Source organism: Rhinichthys klamathensis, unplaced genomic scaffold (assembly GCF_029890125.1).
Source record: "Rhinichthys klamathensis goyatoka isolate OS25496 unplaced genomic scaffold, OSU_Roscu_1.1 h1tg000375l_1, whole genome shotgun sequence".
Lineage (NCBI taxonomy): Eukaryota > Metazoa > Chordata > Actinopteri > Cypriniformes > Leuciscidae > Rhinichthys > Rhinichthys klamathensis.
In genome coordinates, this window is record NW_026606882.1 from 528769 (window position 1) to 549553 (window position 20785).

A 20785-nucleotide genomic window follows, 5' to 3' on the forward strand; every position below is an offset into this window, starting at 1 on the left:
CATCTTAATCTGTTACATCAGAGTTAGAAGATGATGCTGCTCCCACTGTACTGAAAGAGAGATATTTAGTCAGAGTGAGTCGATCTGGTTTTGACCGCTCTGAAATATGTGTTTACCGCACAGTAGCTTTGGTCTGATACCAGATACATTTTATTGAGAATTATTAATTCCTGCTGACATCCAAAATATTCGTATTTCCCTCTAAGCCGCATTCACAGATGTACGCCTTCACGCAAACACATACATTGAATCACATCCTATAAAACCCAACAACTCTCGCTGTCTTCACAGCTGCCCTGTTCAGCAGGGGCCCCCAGCAGCCCACTTAAGAAGAGCACTTTCTCATAAAAACCTCTTGTCTCTGTCCCTGTACACCCACGTATTCCCACAGCACACAGACCCCCACCTGCCCCTGATGTCTGCCCAGTGCTGACCTCAGCGCGGCACTTTGCCCCCCTCTCCGACAGCTGTGTACAGCATTCCTCCATCACAGAGACTGAAAAATGCCAAAAATGAGGCTTGTTGTGGTGCTTCAAGGGGCCTGGGACCTGGTTTCCATTAAAGCCTATTAAAAATAAAAGACAACCATAGAAGCATGGAAGAAAACACAGCACTGATGCCATATTCAGCATGATTAGCCTTTCTCGTGCGAAAAAAGTAAACGACATGTCACTGTCAGAAGGCTCTGTTCCTCCTGACCTCCCACAATCATGCAATCAGTTAATCATGGCATCCTAATAGATGTTTGTAGTTTTGTGAGGGAACAAGAGAATCTTCAAGTCCAAATAAGTAGAGGAACTTTCACAAAGACGATTGGTTTGAATTTTGAGTGTGAGATGGGAGGCGCATCAATCTCTAAATTAAATCAAAATGATGTGTGGGTTTTCCATGGAAAGCTGACTTCTAAAGATTATAAAAAATAATGTCAGCATTGTCTTGGAAACATTTAAACCAACAAGGAACCAAAATGTGTCATTGGTCCCTGGTGGATGTTAAAAAATCTGGAACTTATGAAGTCAGATGATGTTAGAGATTTTTTTTTATACAGATGCAATTCAATTTACTTGTGTACTGTCTTTTGTACAGAGGAAATCCTGTCGCTGCCCAGTAAGCATTGGTCATAATATGCGGAATTCCCTACTCTGTGGCTGGTACAAGACTGCCTGTGCTTCCCGTCCACCCATGTGATGCACAGTGCCAGTAAAGCGGTCTCTGAGGACGGGGCAGGGGGAATCTTTTTTTGGGCTTACACAACAATAGTAATTCATGAATCCTTTAACCTTGCTGCAAAATCCATTATGATTTCAAAGCTTTACAAGCAACGAAGGCTTCTTGACAAATAAAAACAACGTCAAACAATAGTAAGCATCTCCATGGGCACAGAACCGAACATAAGGGAACCTTTGAACGCGACCAATCGCAAATTCATTTCTTTCCTGTCTTTTTCGAAAGAAGACAAAGTACCCTTTTGGGACATGTAAAATGTCTATACATGTCTATTTAAGCTGACTATGAGTTTTGACAAAAACATAATGTTTTGTATGATCTATTGTATTACGAACCTCCAGGACGTAAAAAAAAATGGCACATAACAAAACACACTGTCCTAACAACAACTGTGACTGTCATCTATGCTTACATCATAAATCATGTAATATGTCTGGTAATGTCAGCTAGTTCTTACTGCCAAAATAAACCCAGACAGATCAGGTCTTGTATTGTTTGTTTTGCGGTAATGACTGTCCATCTGTATGTTATACCAATAATTAAGGCTGTTTACCAAGTAAATAAATGACATTGGAATAATACAAGTTTGTTAGTATTATTATTATGTGAGAAGAGAGAGATGTCACAAGAAGCATGGAATGTATAAGAAAATATTTGACAGTAAAATTACACAAATAACCAATCAAAATCAAGCATTTCAGAGAGCCGTGTAATAAAATTGTATAATATGTCTGCTTATAAATGTACTATAATTCATGTGGTCAGACAAAGGTGATTATTCTGCCTCTGATTATAAAGATTTTACATAATATTATTTGATGATTAATTATCATTGGTCGGGACTGTCACACAAACAACACTTAGAGCAAATTCACGTTCAAAAAGCAGACTTAACAGTAAACTCTTCACAAAACTAAAGACCACCCACTAAAAAAAGTCGCTACTACACCTCCAACTGTGCTGCCTGCCCTTCTCATTCATTGAAGTGTTCTCTTATTGCAAGTCCCTCTGCTACAACTACTGCTCCCTGCCAAGTCGCTAGGTTAAGACAACAGCAATGGAGAATGCAGATTTTATTAGTTCCTGGATTGGTCTATGTAAGGTGGAGTCAAAAACCGAACACACTCAACCTATACGAAAAAAATAAGATGGTTAATTAAACAAACAACATCTAGCTAAACTGAGTGGTAATTCTGGTCATATCTGGTCAAATATTGAAACAATAGAATATGACAAACCCTAGAAATAGTAAGTGGATTTGAATCCCATAAGCTCCCACAATATGTTTTGGAGCTCAGGGGATTTTGCTGTTCTTCATGCAGGAGATTCTCCTTGAAATTGCAATATAACACAACATGGGCAGCCATCACATTTGTGTTTCAAAGGGAGAAGTCAACTTGGATGAAATACCAAATGACAAAAAACACAGTCTTACTAATTCTGACAAGTTTGAGAGAAGAGAAACATGTCAACATAAATTTTAATGCAGTACTTTTAATGTTTCATGAGAGAAAAAAAAAGAAGAGAAAAAAAGATTGCAAATATAAAGAAAGCAAGCAAGAAAGCACACTGCACAGTCTATACTCGTGTGCTACCCCACCTCTGTGGGATGAGTGGATGAGCTTGAATTGCACTTGGCTGACCCCTACCTACTGTATTTCTCCCAACATGCACTGCTGCTGTTCAGTAGGAACACTACAGTTCTTCCTGAGCTTGAAAAATAAAATGTAATCCAGAAATGTAATCAAGTTCAACCCAGGCACTACACAGTCTAGTGTTCAAACAATTATTTTGCTACCCATATTCATAGTTTCCAGGATGCGCAGAACACTGAGATGGTGCAAGTAGAGTTTCTGAAACTATTTTGACTGTAGAGTAATGCACAGAATTTGTGTATAAATATATATTTTTAAATGCACTATTAACATTTCACTGTCTAATAAAGTCTGTCAGGCTTGATGCACACACTGTAGGCAGTAAACAGCTACAGTTTAGGTTCTGTTTTGTCCAGATTAATTATCATTTAGATTAAAATGTTTTTCACTTTCTTTGTGTAAACACAAAATTCTGTCATGAAACTCTAGATGGCGCAGACAAATAGGTCCTTAACTCAATCTTGCAATTACATCATTCTCTATAGGGTACAGCTGAACTGTATCAGTAGCCAATGAGCTTGCTGCTCATCCTTCAAATACTTGGCCAGCATTTGTAGCAGTTGCAGTGCTTTCAGAAACCCTCCAGCTTCCCCAGCTCCACCAGTATAGATTTGCTACAAGTAATTCATGTGTTATATTGTACAGCAGCAGCATGTCTTACTTGCTCACAGCAGTGTGTCGCGTATTGGCAGTAGCAAGTCCCATACTTGCTCTGCAGCAGCAATAACCAACAACTAAGAGGGCCCTATCTTACACCCGGCGCAACGCAAGTGTTTTTTGCTAGTTTCAGTCTGACGCAGTTATCATTTTCACGTCCTGCGACACGTTGTTTAAATAGCAAATGCATTTGTGCCCATGGGCGTGCTGGTCTGAAAACGAGGTGTGTTCAGGTGCATTGTTGGCGCGTTGCTATTTTGAGGCAACAGAAATAGACTGCGCCATTGACTAACTGATACCTGGTCTAAAGTCAATGGCGCAATATATTTTTTTTGTTATTTAAAGAGCGCGTTAGTAATGTGCGCCTGTAGGCGGGTCCACAACGCGCGTACACTCTGCTTATTAAACACACAGGGACACACAGCAGCACACAAACATGCCAAATATTTAAAATAAAAGGATAACAATGTAAAAGATTATTATTGTGTATATAAAGATATGGTGAATCCGGCTTGTCCCGTAGATTATCTGCTTGCGCACTTTTACCTTGCGCACGAGCAGTTCCGTTTGCGCTCTGGAGAAGCGTTCGGTATTTCCACTATTAAATTCCTTCATGTAAATAGCGAATCCACCATGGCGCGAGCACAACTGGCATTCAAAGGGAATGGGAGATGAGACTCTGATTGGTTTAACGCAAGTAAATCCCAAAACACACCCATTACTCATTAAGAGAATAGGGACAACCCTTTTCGACCATGCGCCTGGTGCAGGTGCAGCGCCGACCATTTTGAAAGTGAACTTGCGCCCTGCGCTTTAGACCATGCGCTTCGATCGTTAAAATAGGGCCCAGAGAGTTGTTGTGACAGAAATAAGATTTAACTATTAAAGGGATAGTTCTGTAAATCTGTAAGACTTTCGTTCATCTTCGGAACACAAATGAAGATCTTTTTGGTGAAATCTGAGAGATTTCTGTCCCTCCATAGACAGCTATACGCAACTAGGCCTTGACACTTCAAAAGGTTCATAAAGAGATCATAAAACTAATCCATAGGAATTGAGTGGTTTACTAAACAATTTCTGAAGAGACACAATCACTTTATATGATGAACAGATTGAATTTAGGCTTTTATTCACAAACATTCATCAACTCATACACCAGTTGTGCTAAACTGAAGCTCAAGCATGTTCGCTTGACCTGCAAACCAATGAGGTTCATTATTGTGTTGCGCAGGACGTTTGAGCTTGCTTCGTTGGTTCTCGTTGGTTCAAGACTTTATCTCTGTTACTCAGCATAAATGCATCCAGTCTGAAAGCACAAAGTGAGCCTGCATTGCAGTTACTGTATCCTTTGCCTATGTGCTGCTTATGCATGCAACGTGAAACAGGCCTAATTTGTCAAGCCAGTAATCAAATATTTTTTTACTGTAAAGTTGTGATGTTAAAGTTGCCAGTACGAGTGCGCTAACACGTATTCAGTGCGTTCTGAAAAGTAATGCAATGTGGAGGGTTCTCAGATGTGTAAAATTCCTGGAGTATTTTCACCTTTAAATGGTCCAGCAAAGTTTTTAAACAGAGCCTTGGGCAATATCTGGATCGTTTCAAGATGCGTTATATCTACACAGTGGGATTATTGAATATTTCTCTAAAACATACTTCCGTCTCATTCCAGTAAGTAACTTCTAACAGTCAAGTAAAGATGTGTTTCACTTCTCTAAACGTGTAAAGTTCAACTTATAGATCTAGTGCTGAGTTTGACTAGGGACTCTGACTCACCTCGTATTTCTTATGCACTGTAACAGTTTCAATTTGATAAACTAGAAAGTTGAATCGTTAATACTTAAGAAATCACATGGATAATTTCACATAGTTGAGCTAACAAATGTTTGATACAAACATCTGAAATAATCACAATGCCCCACCACAAATAGTTTAACATGACAGAAGTGGCAAACAGCTATTGTCTTCATGCCATATTTCTGACTAATGGATTAACCATACACCCCTGACATATAAAATATAATGGCATGCTCTTCCGCTCTACCATTGTCTGTAGGTGGGACGACTGACACACATTTGGAGTAGAGGAGCAAGCAAGAAGTCTGGGGAAGGAATCTTTACTCAGGTAGCGTGTCACATTTCCGTGACCTCTACTGCCAGAACAATTCCAGGGTGCCTCCTGCCTCTCCATCCGCTTCCTTCATGTGTCTTTCCCACGCTCGGCGTGAGGACAGCGAAGGAAATCTACTTGGAGACCTTGTAGACAAAGCTTGAAGACCCAAAAAGTCATGGGGGGAGCAGTATTTCCTCTGTTTGGATGAGAGTAAGAGCTTCTGTTTGTTTGGACAGCAGGAGGAAGACCTGTATCTGTAGTGCACAACTGTAATGTCACAACGAACAATGGCATCCACCTTTTACTATCCATCTTGTTATAAAGAGCTGCAGCCAGAAAACCAAGCAGCCAAGTGTCAACAATATACTTTCTCTTGTAAACACATATTCTCTTCTCAAACTCAACAACACTAGAACTGGAGATGTGCCCAAACAACCCATTTACAATAAACTGTTTTGAATGTTATCAAAAAACACACCTGATATTTCCATCACAATGTGTTCATTCTTTGAATAACTAAACTAGTCCCATGGGGCTAGTTGAGTTATTCAAAGACACTGACAATTGTCAGTCAGAATACACTGACACTGACCTACTGTTCTTCCATAACTAGCTGTGGACCATTAAACAAAATTTACCATATGATTGGGGTCCCCATAATTGAGTAAATGTCAGTAAAATCATTTAAGCCCCAGCAAGGATAAAGCCTCTCCTGCTTGCTAAATGAGCGCTTTAGTTAGTGCCAGAGTGCAGAGCGCTGATGGTTGAGTCTCAAAACCCAGCTGCCCAAAATTTGGGAACCCCGAACAGATTTATGATGCCACATATGATCTCCAAAATGCTATACCCCAAAAAATAAATAATAATAATCTGAGTATAGGTAGGCAGCTCGTTGGGTTTTGAGAAATGACATCCAAGTAGGCTACCTTATTTTAAAAACTCATCATATGTTAATACAATGATGAAAACTGTTTTCATCAGTGCACCAACATATTTGTCCCCATCTATTTAATTTGTTACAATAAATGCAATTTCTACAAGATTTCATGTGTTTTCAGTTTCTTCTCCTCAGCAGTAATTAAAGTCTAAATAGTTTAAAAAGTGCAATGAACTCATGACTGAAGGTCAATGGCATTCAAGTTTAAATAATATAACATTTTAATGAAGACATTTCTCATACTGTATAGTATTCTAAAATTAACTTTCAAATAACATCAGAACAAGCCACAAACCTAAATATTAATTCAATGCCATAAGTGATGTAATTTGAATCTAGAACAACACTAAAATGTTTTCATCATTAGCCTACATCCGCATTTGTTTCTACAGTATCCATTTACTTTGCAGATCAGGATGAGAACTGAACTTCAAGCCGCATCTGTACAACAGCAGCCCAAAGAAAGCAAGACATGATCGCGTGCAGCTTCACTTAAAGCGCAGAAAAATTACAAAAAGCGACACTTACCACTTGAGAAGAAATTAAAGAGCAGCTGAAAAGTGAAGAAGCCTTTGACTGAGGGTTGAACAGAAGTCATTTCGCCAGTTAAAATAACGTGCCGAAAGATATTCCGTAAACTGTCACTTTATATTTGATGTGGTTGTTGTAGTCCACCTGGACTGAAATGTCTCTTGATGTCGAGTTATATGCGTTTAGTTCCCGTTATGTCAGCGATTGTTCTTTCAGTGATGCCTCTATAATGAAAACACGTCTCGTAGTCTCTCAGTGATGGTAAAGGTATCGGACGGTACTGCGCCTCTGCCCCGGTACAAACACGAGTGGAGCAACTCCAAACTACTCCCGAGGGCAGGTGCGACGTTTGCGCTTCCTTCCTAAAACTGAGTGATTGAAATTTCAAAAACTAGACTGTATAAAGGTTTAACAATTATATAACAATGAAAAGAACTTATAATGCCAACCGACTGATAAACCACCCCACTGCCTTTGGCTTTTCTGCCGGGGTTTTCCTCTTGAAGGCTTTATATGAAGCAAGGACGGAAGGACGCAACGTCACCATAGTAACTGCAGCGATACTCCTAGTGCACTTCGCGCGCACTTTTCCTGCCTTAACTTAACTCAATTAAGATATTGCTTAATTCAGATTCTTACAAGACAGAATATCTTGAAGTAAATGTTTGTGCTCTTTTTGTCCGCTTTAATGAAAGGTGTATTTCGTCTCAGTGAAATGTCCCACCCAAATGGCTCTATGAATGTCAAGACGCTGCGCAAGTAGGCATATTTCAACTGCATTATTTTAACCAAACTCTATCGACCCCCCGGGAAGAGTACCTAAAATATCTAGGTTCAAAGGTAAACAGGCATTGTCTGATAACATATCAGAAAAATACCTTGCAAAAACATTTACAAGGTTTATTTTTAACTCCAGAAACAGGATGTGCAGCTAATTTTATATCCATGTAAATAATCACGGGACTTCTTTTCACCTTCCAACACCCCATGGTGAATGGATGCACCACAGACTGTTTGTCTTTTTGATGCTACAAATGAGGACACGCTCCCCGCAACGTTTGGCAACACATTGTCCATTCATGTCCTTCCATCTATATCACTTTAAATGCACAGAATAAGATGGTCAATCTGTTAGAGCAGAAATCAAAAAGTCTTGTGTCAGAATACAGTAGAGTTTAATACAGTTTGCTACTGATGAGGTATAATGTTACGTGTGGATTTCTTTCTTCAATATTGATTGGAGGATAATGTGATTAAAGGGTAACTGATAACAGTTTACCGGTTACTTTTGTGACTCAAAGTGAAGGTAGCTGTTAATGTTCAGTTTTAGTTATCTCTACTTTTGATGAGGTTTAGGCTATATATTTAGCCATTCATATTTAATAAATCATTTTATTCTGCATTATTTTATATGTAAATGATTATTTATTATATAATTAAAAATGCCTGTATTCTTGTTTTATTTAAAGAAGCTTAAAATCTTATATAACAATGCATACGTTTTGAGGAAAATCCTTTAACCAAGACATTTCTGGTGATGTTTCATGGTTTGGCAACAGAGATCTGATTTAGGTATTTCTTGAATCTACTACAAAATAATATTTATCTAGCAACTAATGAATTCACTACCAAAGTAGAACTATTTTTAAATCTGGCACAAATGTATAAATGTCTGTTATTTTAATATTATTTATGTAGCTGACTTTAGGAAATATTTGTGCATCTCTCTGACCACTTGTCACAAGGATCATGTTTGTTTTTTCTTTCTCCTGTGCAATCAAGCCCTCTGAACTGATCACACATTTCCCTCAGGCCAGCGCGGTGGCTAGATAAGACTCAGGCAGAAACAATTGCTGGAAGCCGCACACTGAGAGGAGTGGGCTTTTAAGACATCTTATTTTTGAATCTAGAGCAGTGAACACAATAAGAGACTTCACAACCGATTATGTGTACGCAGCTTGAGCTCTTTCCTTCAGCTCAACAATGACCTCCCCTGTTAAAACAAAAACCCCAGCATTATCATCAACGCATGCTTTCTTTGGGGTGAATGAATGAGGTTCTAATACCACAAGGTGATGGATATCATGCTTAAACAATGCTATTATACCATACGGTTCAAACCTTTCAACAAGGACAGAGTTGAGAATTCTAAATATATAGCAGCATGTACTCTTGACTAGTAGGCTAGTTCTTCAGTTATATGAAATAATTACTTACATCTGTCCTTTAGGATATTTCATTTTATATTATTTTTATATTTATTCGATATTTTGCACAAAGCAAATTGTAATCTACAATGTTACTAAATTAGCTTTATTGTTGTATTGATAAGCTTTGATTTACCACGCCCATAAAGCTGCTTAAATCTGAATCTGAAATATTTGAAGGAGAGGTGAATTATATATAACCGTGTGTGAGACACCACCTTGTGGCCATACAGCAGTATTACACTCGGAGTGCAGCGCGCGAGGTCATACTGGGTTCTCGCGCGCATTTTTGGCGGTGGACGGTCGCGAGAGGAGCTTTTCTGTCACGGTCACACAGAAACTACTGACACAATATATTTTAAATTACGTGACTCTACTTGTGTATTAAAATACACAAAACGGAGAGTAATATGGAGCAGTTTGCAGTCGATGTAAAAAGTAAGAATAGCCTATAATGTATTGTATGAAGATATGTGGTAGTTATGCAGGTTAAAACAAAATAATTAATCTCTTATTGATATTATTAGTCATTTTAGTATCATCTGTTTGAATTATTTCAACTTACCTTGCCATGAAGTGAAGCTGTTTCGTGTTTGAAGATAGACTCTCTTTCACAGGTCTGTCAGAGAAGCTTCTCCACAGACAGGTCGATTCAAATTTAGATGAAGTGATTGAGGCGCTCTTCAAAGAAATATTAACTCTAGATGGCGCAGCACAACTACAGGATTCACAGGTATGACAACCTCAGTTGAAATCTACGGAAGCCCTTAAAGATCATGTGTTATTTTTTTATGTCTTATATCACTATCACGTCTTAATTTTCTCGACATAACATGTTTCTTCTTTTTATGTTAACATATAAATTCCATTGAAATCTGGTAATTATGCTTAGATATTGATATTGACTACATTTTTGTAGTTGGAGGAAGTCGCCATACAGTTGTGGAACTGGGCTGTGACCAAACGTGTTGGTTCAACTATTACAGAAGGGCAAAAGGCCAAAGGTCTATCTGTCTGTCTGTCTCTCAGTAGTCTATCTTTCTGTTTGTCTATTAATGGATCTGGTTGTCAGTCAGTCTGTCTGTCTGTCTGTTTTCTGTCACTATTTATTTCGTAATATACTAACAAAAGAAAGTTTTAAAGTGTATCTCCAGATGTTTTCACAGATGTCAATTATTTGATACACTACAAACTCATGTTTCAGTGCGTCATGTGGCATGCAGACTTCTGTATTTATGCGGGCCTAATAACCCATCTGAGACTTTTGTTCGCAAACAGATACTGGTTAGTCACTCACTTGTTCCAGCAGTTTTATTTGTTTAGCCTATACTAATTTACCATTCATGCATAAGACAGGGATTGATGAAGGGGTTCATGTTAAGACACTGTAGATTTGTTAATTTCCATCCTTTGTGCATGTTCCTGCCATATTTTATTGTATATCAGTAAAACACTGAAATCTCTGTTCCTCAGATGGCCAGTAAAACAGGGAGAACATGGCTTGATTGTAAACAACCCAAACTTGCTGATGTTTTTTTGAGCATGGCTGTCAATGTACGTATGAAAAAATAGATATTACATGTATGTCAAAAATAAAAAAGATACAGTCATTGGATACTGGAACATTAAAAATACCCGTAATATTATTCAAATTCTTAGGGACTGTAATAACAAGAAACAAAGAATATGCTACTTTCACAGAGCCTGGAGACTCTTTACAGCAGACTAACTTCCCATGGAGATTGTGCAGAAGATATAAACACACCAAAGGGAGACATAGAGAAAGACTTGCTGCGGATTTTGTCTTATCAAGCTGAATCTGTGAGCAGAACTGTTCAGCAATGTGCAGTGACTACGAAGCCTAAAATTTCTTCTAACATTTTCTTTGAGAGAGTTTAGGGCTTTTTGTTTTTTACAATTTACACAAATATGTTGACCTTTTTTCCCCTCAAATTTAAGTTATCTTGTGTGTATTCTGTATAGGCAGTTTCTCAGGAGCAACATCAGGAGGCAGTGTCATGCATGCAGCGATGTAAAGAAATGCTTCTCCGTCTCCCTAAAGAGGTGAACAAACTGTTGTCGTCAGCATGTTTAGTGGTGTCATTGGTTTATTCTGATTTAGAGAGATTCAGAAAATACAGACTATAAAAAGGAAATAAAAACACTTTTTGTGAAATCTCCTTTAGACTGGAAATCTCTCTCTCATCTGTTACAACTTTGGGGTTGTCACTTACAGTCAGGGAAAGCATGAAGAGAGCACATTTTGGCTCAGGTAGGGATATCTAATATACATTATCGTTCAAAAGTTTGGGATTGGTATGATTTTTTTATATTTTGTAAAGAAATACAGTATAAACAGAATCAAAAATACAGTATAAACAGTAATATTGTAAAATTTTATTACAATTTAAAATAACTCCTGTGATGGCAAGCCTGAATTTTCAGCAGCCTGTCTTCACTGTCACATGATCCTTCAGAAATCCTACTAATATGCTGATTTGGTGCTCAAAAGCATTTCTTATTATTATCAATGTTAAAAACTGTTGTGTTGCTTAATATTTTTGTGGAAACTGTGATACATGTTTTTTTTATCAATAGAAAGGTCAAAAGAACAGCATTTGTTTGAAATAGAAACCTTTTGTTCAAAATAAATATCTGTACTGTCACATGATAAATTTAATACATCCTTGCTGAATAAAAGTATTAATTACTTTAAAAAAAATCTTACTGACACCAAACTTTTGTAATAGTACAATATACTTAGTATTAATGTCATTGAAGTAGTGTACTTCACTTTTATACACAAACTTTAATGTTAGATGCGATTAATCGATTTTACAGCCCTACCATTAAGACATTTTTCCTTGTTTTGTAAGATTTCTTTCCACTTAACATATATACTTATTATGCATTTCAGCCAAAGTTATGATATTGGCAAGATGAATGTGAAATACTCACCAGGACCAGAGATGCAAGTAAGAAATATAAGTCAAAACCGATATACTGTGGGGTCAAAAAATAAATGAGTAAAAAAACATATTCACAAACATTCACATTTAATGTCCATATCCTACAACTGTCTGTTTATTTAATATTTAAATATAAATTTTCAGTGTGGTCTTTTTTGCATTAACTGAATGCATTGTAATCTTATTTCCCATTCCTCCAGGCCAAAGTCTTGAGACTACTTGCAACAGTTTATTTGGAGTGGGACTGTCAGAAGTACCTGGAGAAAGCTATTCATGCTGTGAGCTTGGCTAATAAGGTAAAGCATTTCTATTCTAGTGCAACCAGATCTTGTCAAAGTACACCAGTTTCGTCTATAGGCAGCACACACCTTACTGCTTTTCTTTTTTTGTCAGGAGCATATGCAGTTGTCAGGCCTCTACCTGAAGATTCGTATCTTAGTGAAAAGCTGTAGCCCAGATGATGCAGTAAAATCTGGTGAGCCCAGTTACACTGCTGAAATCAGTTTGTGGATAGTATTTTCCCACCCCACAAATGTTTCCCTTCCTTTCCCACGTCCTGTCAGGGATGTCCGAGCTACTGGACAGTGAGGTTCCTCTGGAAGTGTGCTTGAGCACAGTAAAACTGCTTGTGAACGAGAACAGGTATGATCTCTTATCTTTCTAAACAGGCACCAAAAAATCATCTTCTTGAAATCTGTGCTTCAAAGGAACAGGCATTACTTGAACATGTTGTTGTTTCAGGGAGCCTCTGGCCTTTGACTTCCTGAAGAGGGTGTGTCAGCACTTTGAGTCGTCTCCTGAACTGGGCTCTGCTCTGCTCATGCATATAGAGCTGCTGCTGCAGCGGGACAAAGAGCTGCTGGCCAAGCAGAAGATCGAGGATGCTATCACTGGTACTCAAAACTCATTATTTTGTTACCCAGTGAAGTAACTGAGTAGTTTTCATTCTATGTTTGTCACCAAGAATGTGTTTCATGTTGTTTTATTAAACAATTCTAACTGAGTTGTGTGTTTACTTACTGTTTTTTAGGACATTACACTGGAAAACAACTAGCACCACAGACTCTATCATCTCTCCACCTTCTGCTGTGGGATAGAGCTTCCAAAAACTTTGAAGTATTACATGAAGTTTTACGTTTAATGGGTCTCATTCATGAAGCATTCGTAAATATACGAGTAAATATGCGAGTGATTTGCGCGTAAATAGACCTTCCCGAAAACTCTTCTCCTGATTCACAAATACTTCGTAAACGTCAGATGTGATAGTGAAATGTGTGTGTGTGTTAATGAACTCCAATCAGTCGTAAATGGGATGCGCGTGCACGCTCATTCTCAATTACCATAAATCCCGCCCATTAAATCCGACTGACAACTATATATGGGCATCATATTATGACATGAATGCGAATGAAAAAAAAAATTCTCAGATGCAGAAATTGAAGTTTTATTATCAGAAGTTCATTCAAAACGCCACATTTTATTTTCAAGCGTACATAGTGGCGTATCGGGTCCTAAATAAAGGAAGCTTGGCAGCATATTACAGATGCAGTTAATGGAGTTTCATCTGTTAATCGAACATTCCCAGAAGTGAGAAGAAAATGGTTCGACATTAAGCTTGAGAGCAAAAAACGAATTAGTTCACTTCGGAAAAATAGTATTCAAACTGGAGAAGGACCACCATCGCAGATGCTATACTGGCTCTCATAATAAGAAAAACCGTATGTAATTACTATATATAATATTTTTTCAAAATGCTGTGCAAATATGTACCCTATTAAGGTGAATTAAAATGCAGCCTTATTAATGAGCAAAACGTTCGGGTGTTAAGCGCACTATTTACGCGTGGCTGGGAGCAGGTGTAGATTTCTTGTGTACCAACTAACATTTGGAAAATACGAACATTTTAATGAATCCGAAAATTTACGCCAGAACCACTTTACACACAATTTACACAAAAATTCGTTCTGCTCGTGTTTCATGAATGAGACCCAATGTGTACACCTCCCCTCTCCCTCTGCATAGCTCTTTTTAAATAACTAACAATCAGAGTACTATTATCTTTGTTTAGGGGTCCATACAATTTTTTTTTAAATGCTTTTGAAAGAAGTCTCTTATGCTCACCAAGGCTGCAGTTGTTATTATTATCAATGATGAAAACAGTTGTGCTGCTTAATATTTTTGTAAAAAAGTCTTTCTGTATCCAAACTTTTTTTGGTAGTTTGTATAAAAATATTTTCGCCTACAATCAGTATAGAAAATGTGTTTTTGTGTGGGTACGGTTTTCTTTACATCCACGTTATTTTTAACGTAAGAGCGTAAAAATAAGAACTTGAATGTGCAAGGCTTCCGGTGTCATTTGCTTGCAGTTATTTTACCTGTACAAAAATAGTCCGTTATGCAGCTTTATATCGCGAACTTGTATTTGTTATCATATTATTTTAACTTTTTATCATTATTATAAACACACTGGTTCATAGCGCAAATAGTTTTACCGTTTACTGCATTTTGTTGTTCTTGTAGTTAGCAGCTAATGAATTGGAAGTCTGCATTGCGAAATAAGGGGAATAGTACTGTATGTTTCCACCATGATCAAGTAGTTGTGATTTCTGTCAGACAGCTGTCGTGTTTGTTGTCTTCTTCCATAGGCCAATAATTATTCTGAAGCTCTGGAGTGGTATAACTACTCACTGAGTTTCTACAAAGCAGGTGAGTTGGATCACAACCTTGCTAAACTGCAAAGAAACCGAACCTCCTGTTTCCTGAACCTGCAACAACTTGACAAGGTAGTTGGCAAAATAATGAAGGACATCTCATTACATGCACACAAGTTTATGTACAGCACTTTTACTACATGTTTGTTGTTTTGAAGGCAAAAGAGGCTGTAGAAGAGGCAGCAAGGATTGATCCAAACAACATTTTTACACAGTTCAACATCTACAAGATCGCTGTCATGATGAACAATACAGAGAAAGGTAATGGAGATTAATATGCGTGTCTCAGGAGTCTCAATGTAAAATAGCCAGGGTTGAAATGATCATGCAAACCCTAGAAATATCAGAGTTTTACAGCTCTGATTTCCACCAGGCCTTGAAATGTCATGTCAGTTAATAAAATTTTACATTTTTTGTAGTTAATTGATCTGGTGCATACCGATCTTTGTACATGTGTAGAATACCTGAATACCTTTTTTTAATTTGTACAATATATATATAATATATATATATATATATTTTATTTTATTTTTGCGTGTGTGTGTATATATATATATAACCATTTTAATATATTAACTCCAAGGACTGATAGCTTACATACACTACTGTTCAAAAGTTTGTGGCCAAAAGTTTTTATTTTTTAAAAGACAGTTAAGACATCTATAATGTTATACATTTCTATTTTAAATAAATACTGTTCTTTTGAATTCATCAAACAACAACTGTTTTGAACAATGATAATAATAAGAAATGTATCTTGTGCACCAAGTCATCATATTAGAATGATTATGAAGGATAATGTGACACTGGAGCAATGATGCTGAAAATTCAGCTTTGCCATCACAGGAATAAATCACATTTTAAAATATAATCAAATAGAAAACAATAAAAGAAAAAAAATCCCACCCACCCCAAACATTTTAACAGTAGTGTACAAATGGAAATCACCCCCAGAAATCACTATAAAATGACTTTTTGATCATTTGATATGAATGTCTATCTTTAATGTGTGTGAATAAGCTGCTGTGGCTCTGAGAGAGATAGGCGCTCTGGCTCAGACTCCAGTCGCCAGTGAGTACAGACTGCTAGTGACCGAGAACGCTGCAGCAAACCTCCTCAGCCTGGCAGCGCAGATCGCCCTTGAGGTTGGCATGTGACTGTTCTCTCACTATTGATTCTGTATATTCCTCCACAATAATGGTTCAAGACAGCAGTCACTGTGCATTTGGGGAGGTTAATATGCCACATAATTGTTAGTACCTCGAATGTACTTCAGCAGTGATTTTTCACCACAGCACGAGCAGCAGGAAACAGCCATCAAAGCCCTAGAGTGTGTGTGTGAACACTCACAAGATGTTGCTCAAATCCTCACTGCCTTGAGGTCAGTCACACATTCACTGTGAGCTTAGGCACATAATGCTTATATCAGTGAGCACAAGTATCTTTGGTACAGAAACATCATTTCTTTATCTTTCTCCCCTAGGTGTTTAGTACGACTTGTTCTTTCAACAATGGAAAACATTAGTGAGGAAAACAGGTTAGTAGATCAATGGTGCAGAATTCTGACATTCAGCAAAAGCTGTGTATCTGTGTCACACTCTTATCTATTATTAAAACAGGAATGCCAACTTGGACACCCTCTTGACGTACCTAAAGACAGGTACGTTTAACCATAATCTTTCATTACGCTGTTATGTTTCTCTGCATTGATGTATGCATATTGCATTTACAGCTCTACAAAAAGTATCACAAATCAGCCGTATACAAGGCCAGGGAGCAGAAGAGGCCAACTGGTTCAGGAGAATTGGTGCTTATTCTCAAACCTCCTACTGTTGAGACACATTTAACTATTCGGTGGTTCCGTTTGATTGGCTGTGTATGTTTTGTCTTACTAACTCTCAGCGTGGAACTCAGCCCTGCAGTGTGAGCACAGTCCTATGAGGATGAAGGATTTCTTCCTGCTCTCTTTCCAGGTAAGTTCAAGTACAGTTTCTCTTAGAGGCTGTAGGCTAGTTTATAACCATCTAAAGACGAATCCACATGAGTTGGGTGTAGTTAAAGTGAGATGTCTGATGTGCTGTCTGGCTGGGCAGCTGTCACAGCTGTGCGCCCCAGACCGAGCTGTGTTGATGGGGCAGAAGACGTGTCTGCTGATGGCTGCTGCTGCCTCTCTGGAGATCTGCAGGAGCTCGGATCACACTGAGCAACAGGTGGATCACACATTCATTTTCACCTGACTAAACATTAACCAGTAGGTAAGAGGCGTTTTGCTTGCTTTCTAAGGACATGATGAAGAATGAAGTATGAAACTTGACACTACACAAATTCAGAATGTGGACTGAAGTTGTATGTTTAAATGCACAATAATATCAAGGGTTTGGAAGTTTCTATTTGAAATTCTAAGATTGCTACGAACCCTCCACTTGGGCCCACATTGTCCACAACAATATTTAAAGGACCTAGTTTCTATAAATTAAATGTAAGAATTCTAGAACTTTTAGGAGCTGAATATTCTTCAAGGTATTCTGAATATTGGGGAAAATAAGAATACCTAATATTCTAATATAAAATAAGGATTTTTAAAATGATTATTTTTTTACTCACAGTTTCTACCCAGTCAGTGGATTTTTTACCCAATTTATTAATTTACATTATTTTTTCCAGGTATATAAATCACACTTTTGTCCTTTTATCTGATTCTTCAAAGAAAAGAAAAACAGTTGTTGAGTAGGGGAATTAAAATAAGAAATATCTTGCTGTAGCTGATTTTAATGTTTAAAAAAAAAAAGTAAATATAATTTTTATATAACATTTAATATGTACATAAAAAATAATATTATTACAAAACAAAAATAATACCCTTGATTATTTTAATATATTGACAGCCCTAGATTTTGTTAATGAAAACAAGCATTTTTGCTCTCATGTCAAGCAGAAGTAGACTTGGTTGAAAAGCACTTATGTTCTCTGAATGTTACCACGACTAACCAGCAGAGGGCGCAGTGTATAATATCTGCTGTGCTTTCAGACTGAGCTGCTGACCCAGACTCTAGAGCACATCCAGCTCTGTAAAGAGATCTGGATGACCATCAGAGCATCAGGTGTCACATATACTATTTTTATTCTTTTACAAATACAGAAGTAAGTTATACCCCGTTTTTCCAGAATAACAAGGATTGTAAGAATTTTGGTACTTTCTTTCCTCAATTAGGCTCTTCCCCTAAAGACAAAACAGACACATTATTGCTGCTCTATGAGTTTGAAGCCCGGGCCAAATTAAATGATGCCAAACTTGAATCTGTGCTCGAATCAGTTTTGGAGCTGGATCACATTGAGCCCAAGCTGTTAGAAATGATCGCAGGTCAGCTTCTCCAACCATAACCCCCATTTTAAAGAATTACATATTTTAATCATTTATGGACGGTGAAATTCCGACTGCATGTAATTATACCTTTCAAAAGTTTGGGGTCTGTACGTTTTTTTATAAAAACATTTTTGAAAGAAATTAATACTTGTATACATTAAATTGGTCAAAAAAGAATCCTAAAAAAATGCATCAGTTTCCACAAAAATATACAGCACAACTGTTTTCAACATTGATAATAATACAAACTTTTTCTTGAGCATCAAATCAGCATATTAGAATGATTTCTGAAGGATCATGTGACACTGAAGACTGGAGTAATGATGCTGAAAAATCAGCTTTGCATCACAGGAATAAATTACATTTTAAAATATATTCAAATAGAAAACAATTATTTTAAAATGTAATAATATTACACTTTTTACTGTGCTGTGATCAAATAAATGCATCCTTGGTGAGCATATGAGACTTCTTTCAGCAACATTAAAAAAATCTTTACGACCCCAAACTTTGGAAAGGTAGAGTATGAAAGGACAGTATATGCTCTGATGGTCCTGTACTTTGTGTCTACAGCCTTGGCAATGGAACCACCAGCCCATTTCCCCATTCTGTGCAAGAAGGCACTGAGGATCACCCTGTCTCTTCACAGGAAACAACCACAGGTCGACCTCACACACTGCAGGTCAGACTAGCCGAGTGTTTGTTACTTACACAATGATGTTACCGCACTGATAGATAAAAAAAAGACATCAAATTGTTCCTCATGTGACACACACCTTATACATGTGTGTGTGTGTGTGTCACAGTAACTGTTTACACAGCCTGATTCAGCTGACCCTGCCGAGCGGTGTGTCCGAGGTGCAGCCCTGTGTGTTGGAGGAAGTGTGGGGCTACTATGAGCAAGCTCTTTCCATCATAGCCACTGCAGTGAGTTGGTTACGTTGACTCAGCAACCGTCACACACGACCCGCTGCAGATCAGCCCTGCAATTATCCCCATCTTTGAAAGAATCTCCTGTTTCTGTCAATGGGCTTTTAGTTATGCCTCAGTTAGCAGATGCTCCATTCACCAGCTTCTTCCTGCCAATTTGGATGCTAATTTGAAAATATTGCCCGTATCCTTTATCTTGGACTAGTGTTGCAGAAAGCTTGCATAAGCATCAATATGAAGTTGCATTATATAATTTTGCAGCTAGTGTTTAAATTTAAATATCTGATTTCTCCATTTGAACCATCACAAACAGGTGTCTTCTCTTCTCACACAGCCCGAGGACTTTCCAGAGCTGGAGATCCTGTGGCTGCTGACCCGAGCGTGGAATACGGGAATCCTGCTGTACAGTCTGGCCCAGTACCCCGAGGCAGAGAGGTGGTGCGGGCTGGGAATGAGCTTCCTCCGGTACCTGGGCTCCCTGCAGGACAGCTATCAGACTCAGGTAACGCCGCTCCACAGCTGTTTGAGCACTCGACCCAAGGTGATGGATGTCATTTTCATATTCTTCTTGCCTCAAGTCAGGTGTGCAAGCGCTTTTTCTTTTTTTTTTGTCACCTCATTTGGAGGTTTAATTATAGCAGCAGTAGTTACAGCTATGTAGGTAGTTCGAGCAGCATACAATAGGGAGGTTTAGCTCAGCTAGTAGAGTTTAAATGTGTCATTTGGCAATAATTCCGCATCCGGGTTCCAGGAATTCACAAGATAATATTCATTAAAAACCTTTTGTTCATGTTGTTTAGTAAAAGAAAATGCACCAAGGTGTGAATAAAATACATGAAATGTGACTCCCCAGATGGCGGGTCTGTACAGTGAGGTGTTGGGCAGGCTGGATAAAGCAAAGAAGAATCATATTATTGAAGAATGAATGATGGCAGCTTCAATCGCAGATGGAGATCTCAGGTCTAACGGCACGTGTTTAATATGTAGTGTGAATGTCTGTGCATGTTTTTGACAAGCTAAGAGCTGTAAAATGCATCTGAAGGTTTGTTCGTACAGTTATGAAATGTTCAAAAAATGGATTTTTTTGTATTCATTTAATCTGAAATATATATCATTTTTGGCAGTATTATTTTATTACCTGTCATTCGGTTATTTGTTTGAGCTGTCCTTGGTTGACTAGTTCAAGTCAAAACAACTGCATTGCGATACAAAAACAAATAAAAATGCATGCATTGAAATCGTAACAGAGTCACATAGTTTATTTCCAAACAAATAAACTCTTGTCCAGTCCAAAAAAAGAAATAAAACTAAACAAAAAAATAATAATAATTGGTAGGACTGTGTTCCCTCCTGACCAGGATATAAAAGAGCAGTTTTCCTTGTGTCCTGATAGGTTGAACCACCTGTAATCATGGGGAGGACACTACTGTACAATCAAAGGGTTCATATTTGCAAGCACTTACTGCACAGGTGTGCTGTCACATCAA

At 37.8% G+C, this 20785-nt stretch overlaps 2 protein-coding genes across 2 annotated transcripts in view; one reads left to right on the forward strand and one right to left on the reverse strand.

The window, feature by feature from the left end:
- kdrl (kinase insert domain receptor like) overlaps positions 1-7604 on the reverse strand; it is a 46991-nt gene extending 39387 nt beyond the window's left edge. Inside the window, exon 1 of the mRNA XM_056233654.1 lies at positions 7115-7604. Within this exon, the coding sequence (XP_056089629.1) occupies positions 7115-7184 (70 nt within the window). The 5' untranslated portion in view covers positions 7185-7604. The remainder of the gene's footprint in view (positions 1-7114) is intronic.
- A 2057-nt stretch (positions 7605-9661) lies between these two features.
- On the forward strand, positions 9662-20542 carry tex11 (testis expressed 11). The gene is made up of 29 exons (XM_056233679.1): positions 9662-9762; positions 9942-10057; positions 10244-10328; positions 10529-10608; positions 10798-10878; positions 11026-11145; positions 11308-11388; positions 11511-11596; positions 12242-12299; positions 12494-12589; positions 12687-12768; positions 12857-12935; positions 13035-13186; positions 13324-13409; positions 14939-15076; positions 15163-15265; positions 16025-16149; positions 16300-16385; positions 16488-16541; positions 16624-16664; positions 16737-16811; positions 16907-16977; positions 17098-17214; positions 18033-18105; positions 18216-18365; positions 18942-19050; positions 19175-19295; positions 19633-19800; positions 20152-20542. The coding sequence occupies exons 1-29, from the start codon at positions 9735-9737 to the stop codon at positions 20221-20223; spliced, it is 2733 nt and encodes a 910-aa protein (XP_056089654.1). The 5' UTR covers positions 9662-9734; the 3' UTR covers positions 20224-20542.
- The last annotated feature ends 243 nt before the right edge of the window (positions 20543-20785 follow it).